The sequence below is a fragment of the Benincasa hispida genome, chromosome 9 (genome assembly GCF_009727055.1).
Source record: "Benincasa hispida cultivar B227 chromosome 9, ASM972705v1, whole genome shotgun sequence".
In the NCBI taxonomy this organism is placed as follows: domain Eukaryota; kingdom Viridiplantae; phylum Streptophyta; class Magnoliopsida; order Cucurbitales; family Cucurbitaceae; genus Benincasa; species Benincasa hispida.
This window is the reverse complement of record NC_052357.1, coordinates 23045072-23050060: the sequence shown is the minus strand read 5'-3', so window position 1 is coordinate 23050060 and position 4989 is coordinate 23045072. Positions and strand designations below refer to the sequence as shown.

General features: G+C 32.1%; 1 protein-coding gene across 4 annotated transcripts; it reads right to left on the bottom strand.

Annotated features, from left to right (window-relative positions):
- Window positions 1-553: 553 nt before the first annotated feature.
- LOC120085150 (protein RESISTANCE TO PHYTOPHTHORA 1, chloroplastic) lies at window positions 554-4521 on the bottom strand. Of its 4 annotated transcripts, none has more exons than XR_005483822.1 (5): window positions 4204-4521; window positions 3047-3257; window positions 1780-1949; window positions 1116-1245; window positions 554-1007 (listed from the first exon to the last, which is right to left on the bottom strand). XR_005483822.1 is itself a non-coding variant. In XM_039041026.1 (4 exons), the coding sequence occupies exons 1-4, from the start codon at window positions 4447-4449 to the stop codon at window positions 956-958; spliced, it is 663 nt and encodes a 220-aa protein (XP_038896954.1). In that variant the 5' UTR covers window positions 4450-4521; the 3' UTR covers window positions 554-955. The 4 variants fall into 4 exon arrangements, 2 of the variants coding, with proteins under 2 accessions (XP_038896954.1, XP_038896953.1); XR_005483821.1 differs by having other exon boundaries at window positions 554-991; XM_039041026.1 differs by lacking the exon at window positions 1116-1245 and having other exon boundaries at window positions 554-991.
- Between the last annotated feature and the right edge of the window lie 468 nt (window positions 4522-4989).

Genomic DNA, 4989 nt, shown 5'->3' with positions numbered 1-4989 from the left:
GCTGAGTTCATATTTCAGAGGTATCTAGTGTAATCTTTTTACGTAAATAATCTATTTTTATGATGATCGTTTTTTTTATAAACTTTTTTATTCAATAAATTTGTGTATATATATTTAAATACACTATAGATTGCATTTTATTTTCTTGTTTTCATGCACACGTGTATTTGGGAGTTTTGGGAAATGGGGTTTAGGCCTTAAGGTTTACGTTTGGATCATGCATTTCAATTTTTTTTTTTAATTTAAGCAATCATTTTACAAATTTGTGCATGAGACATTTCTAGCTAAGTCATTTTTATTTTAGCACTTTTGATTTAAAAAAATTAAAATAAAAACACTCATGTGTTTGAGAAATTTTTTCTCAAAAGTGTTCTTATATACAAGTTTGTTTTATTTCTTATATGATAAAAGAGATTTCATTAATGTTAAATTACTATAAAATAACGACTATAATATATTATGAACTAATTAAAAAAAAAAACCAGGAATTCAATGTTTTGACAAAATTTACGTACTTTTGCATTAATAAAAACACTTTTGTTGACACAAAACATTCAATGATGTTTTATATGCATTTTTAAATTAATTGTTATTTTTAAGCTTTAAATTAAGGTTTTGTGATGGGTTTATATCACAAACGTCGATAGAACAAAAAACTCGCGTGTTAACAAATGCCAAATTTGTAATAATCATAATTTAAAATAATGGTCATTGGATTTGGTGGAGTGACCACTATCGATGGTCATTGGAGTTAGCCGTCAACAGTTGTGGTTGAATGTTGCCAAAGTTGATCACAGGCAATGGTTACCAGAGTTGGCCGTCAAAGGTGGTCACCGAAGTTGAGCACCACGATATCGGTGGTGATGAAAGTTGAGTGTACTGCTGGTGGACATGGTATAAAATGAAGACATATGAAATTGACTTCCCAAATAATGAGTTGAGTTTATATCTCAACTCATCTCATCTCTTCGACCCAAACACTGCACCGATCCTAGAGAATATAAATACTCCATCAAAACAAATAAAACAAATCTTAGAGTTTGATGGAGCTATATCACAAATGCCAAATGCAGGCAGATATTTGAAATTTGAGGATATCAACAATATATTACTACCTTCGATCAGATCTCAAATAACACTACCATTATCTTCTATACATTAGAATTTTCTAAAAGTTTCGATTCGAATCCGAAAGTTTTGAATCAATTATTCGGAGTCCAAGTCTGTTCTCTGGAACCATCCCAACTGCAGATGAAAGCAATTTTAGAAAAGAAACAAAAAGAAAACTATAGGGGAGTAGTTTGGGGACATTTCTATTTTTCGTTTCCTGTTTCTTGTTTTTCAGTTTTTGAGAAACAAAATCATTTAGTAACTATTTCTATTTCTCATTTGTCATTTTTAAGAAATGCTTCCAAATATCAACAAAATTAAGTTTAAGAAAGCATTGTTTTATCTTATAACTAAAATAAAAGCATGGAATTTTTGGATAGTTAAGTTTAAACACTAATATTCACCTTAAAAAATAAGAGTTTTTACCTTGAAATGTTTCTTAACAAGAAAGAAGAAATGACTGTCAAACATATTTCTTATAAAATTAAAAATAAATAAATTAATAAATTACTATTATTTTTAAAAAAATAAATAAAAAATAAGATTACCAAATGCAGTTATCTTTTTCTTTCTTTTTCTTTACTGAAAAAACAGGAAATGAGAAATTGAAACATAATCAAATGAGCCGTACATTTCTATTAGGTTCATCATATGGAAAGAGAATCATACCTTCCAAGCATACATTCCGAAAAAGGCTAAGGTATCAGCTGACCAGACGACTGCAAAAGACTTCAAGAAAAATGGAATTATAACGTTGAGTAATGGGATGAGGAGAAACAGGTAGTTGAGAGCTTCTTTCTCATTTTTTGAGCAGTCTCGTGCCCGAAGCGAAGGTATTGCTGCCATTTGAATTTTTCATGTCATCAGTCAAAGCTACTTTAAAGTTTCCTTTTTCAGTGAGAAAATGGAAGTTACTATGGTGAAAGCAAGTCAGAGAACGTTGGTAGTCGTCAGGTATAAAACCGAGCTTTCATTAAGAAGAATGTAAAAGAATTAAACAGTCCAAACACTGATGACAAGAACAGACTCCAATCCAAAAATAGGACACCAAGATGATAAGGCCTATGACGGAAAAAATAAAAGAAATGTAGTTAATCCTAATTCAAGAAAATAAGCAAACAAGATGCTTGTAGGATATAACTCTTCTTTTCTTTTGTGATAAGAAAGGATAGGATCAATCTGATGGGAAGAAGACACAGAGTTCTAGAGTTTCATCTTAATTTTTTTGCCAATAAAAGGAATTGTTTAACAGTTGTAAGTTAAGTCTTCAGTTTAAACTGCCTTCTAAACTTCTACCATCACCAAGTAATTAGACTACCATGTCATGAATCCATATAAGGGACAAGAAATTGCAATATTTGACTATACAAAATTTTCAAATATATGCAAACATATCATATATCTTGTTGCATTGCATCAGAACAGATTTGTAAGCAAAATAGATTTTTAAGAAATAAAATATAAAATATAAAAAGTAAGTTAAAAAAATCATTCTCTTGTTCTTTTCCTACCAAATAAACTAGCTTGTACAGTAGAGACTAGAGAGCTGATGTAGTCTAAGAGATAAAAGGAGAGAAATCTCCAAGAAACCAATAGTCATTATTATGAAAGGGGGGACTCTCTATTTATAGATAATTACAAGAGTCCTAAAAGGATAACTAAAAGAGGTTAAAAACTAATTTGATAATTAAAATGCAATGAATCAAGGATTAACCAAGATTAACTTGATTTTACCAAAATATCCCAAACAGAGCACAACATTTTCCTGTGTTGCTAAATTTTAAACCAGGAGAACATATAAAACAATGATAAAAAGTTTCTAGCTACAAAAGTTTATCAGAGGTAAGAAAACGAGCTTTGCTAATGGGGGATGAGTGCTTCATTTTCGCTACCAAAAAGGAAAAGGAAAAACAAAAGAAAAGGGGGGAAAACTTACTGAACATCCATATTGACCACATTCCCATTAATCTCCATATATCTGGTTCGTTTGAGGGGAATAAAAGATTGAAAGATAGAACACCGCCTAACAACATTGAGGCATAGCCTTGAACCTCAAAGACAGTATATAAAGTAGTTCCAGGTACAGCAGGATTTTTTGAGGCAGTAGAGGCCCTTGGTGCGAATGTTGCAGCAGTCTTTTGAACAACCTGTTACGAAATGATTGGAAGTGTGGAATGCTTAGATATGAACTATACTTAGACTTTCTCTTCCAACTAAAATAAACTTCCTCCTGTTTTTACTTATAAACATAAGTTTAGCAAATAGAACTACCTCCGCGTATATGAAGGAGATTCGCACTCAATATAAAAATTGTACCTCAATCAGTGCTTGAACTTGCTATATTTAGTTCCTATAAACAAGTTGAATTTTCATATCCTAGATACAGGCTACCAAGGTTGAACCTTTTCCCCAAAGTCCCTTTGCTTTCTTCACATGCTTAATGCCACTAATTCACATCATATTTGTTCCTTCATCCATTCTCTACCAAATTAATTTCTTCACTCCTACCTGTATCTATTTTTAATCTCTTTTTTTTTTTTTTTGGGGGGGGGGAGGGGTGGTGTCCTTGCTTATACTGAACTGTTTCTAAGACTGAAAGACTATTCCTACAAACCAACATGGGTCCTTTTAACATGTTTGGTACTCTCTCACATGTTTCCTAGGAAAATGTCCTCACTCACATGTTTTCCATCTCCTCACATGTTTTCTAAAATAAACTTCCTCCTATTTTCCATCTCACAATCAATTGCCAATTAGCTAAATAACTCATCTATCTTAAAAAGATTACAAGGTCTCCTCATCTTTTCAAGGTGAGATTCTCAACGGTAACAACAGCTCCCATTGGATTAAAAAATCCCAATAATCTACCAGATGGAACTGAAAAAGATTCTAGAACTCCATTAGACAGTTCTGGAAGAAACTCCACGATTCAAGTAAATATTGAAAGTTCAAACTAAACCCACTGAAATTACCTGTATATAATTTGAGAAATAATCAAGTAAAATAACAATTACCCATTAAATTTTAGCGAACTAGATCCCCAAAAACAATAAAAGATCATTAGATATACCGAATTCAGCAAAGAAAACAAACCTTCTTGAGGTCTTTATCGAGTGCAGGAGCAGGGGATTCCTTGGTTTGCTGCTGGGGTTCGACTGCAATCCCATTTTCTTCTTCTTTCGGTTCCTCTACTGCCTGGGTTTTCAGGTCGTTGGAATTGGCGCGTAATCTGTGGTTGATTTTTATGGCAGAAAGCTTTAGGGAAATGGCGGCTCTATGGGAAAAGAAGCTTGGGATTTCGCAGAAGTTGCAAGGAGAAGTGGGAATTAGAGTGTTCATTGCTTTGCTTTGGATAAGAAATGCAAGCCAGAAGGGAACCTGGCTGCACGACCAATGGCACGGCACCACCAAACGTAGCCGTATTATTTAATTATTATTATCATTTTAAACTATTCATTTGTTTTATTTTTTTAAACTGAAATTGGCCACGTTTACACACCCTTAACGTATTAAGGGACTATTTGAGTACTGAGTTGAGATAGGATATCTGAAGTTATGTCTGTATTTGGGATGAAGACTTATTTAGTCTGAGTTCATAGGTTTATGTTTGGGATGCAGAGTTGAGTTCATATGACTGAGATATCGGGTGCAGTTTTTTTACTTCTAAATAATTTGCTTTTGTGATTACTATTTTTTGGTTGAAACTTTTTTATTCAATAATTCTACCTATCTTTATTTGAATAAAATATAGATTGCAATTCTTTTCTTTTAAGTTTTAAAGCTTTTCTTTTTTTCTTTCTTTTTTGGTCAATAAACAAAAACTAACTTATTATATTTCTTGCAGAAATATGGTTAAATAAAATGAGAAACCAAAGACAA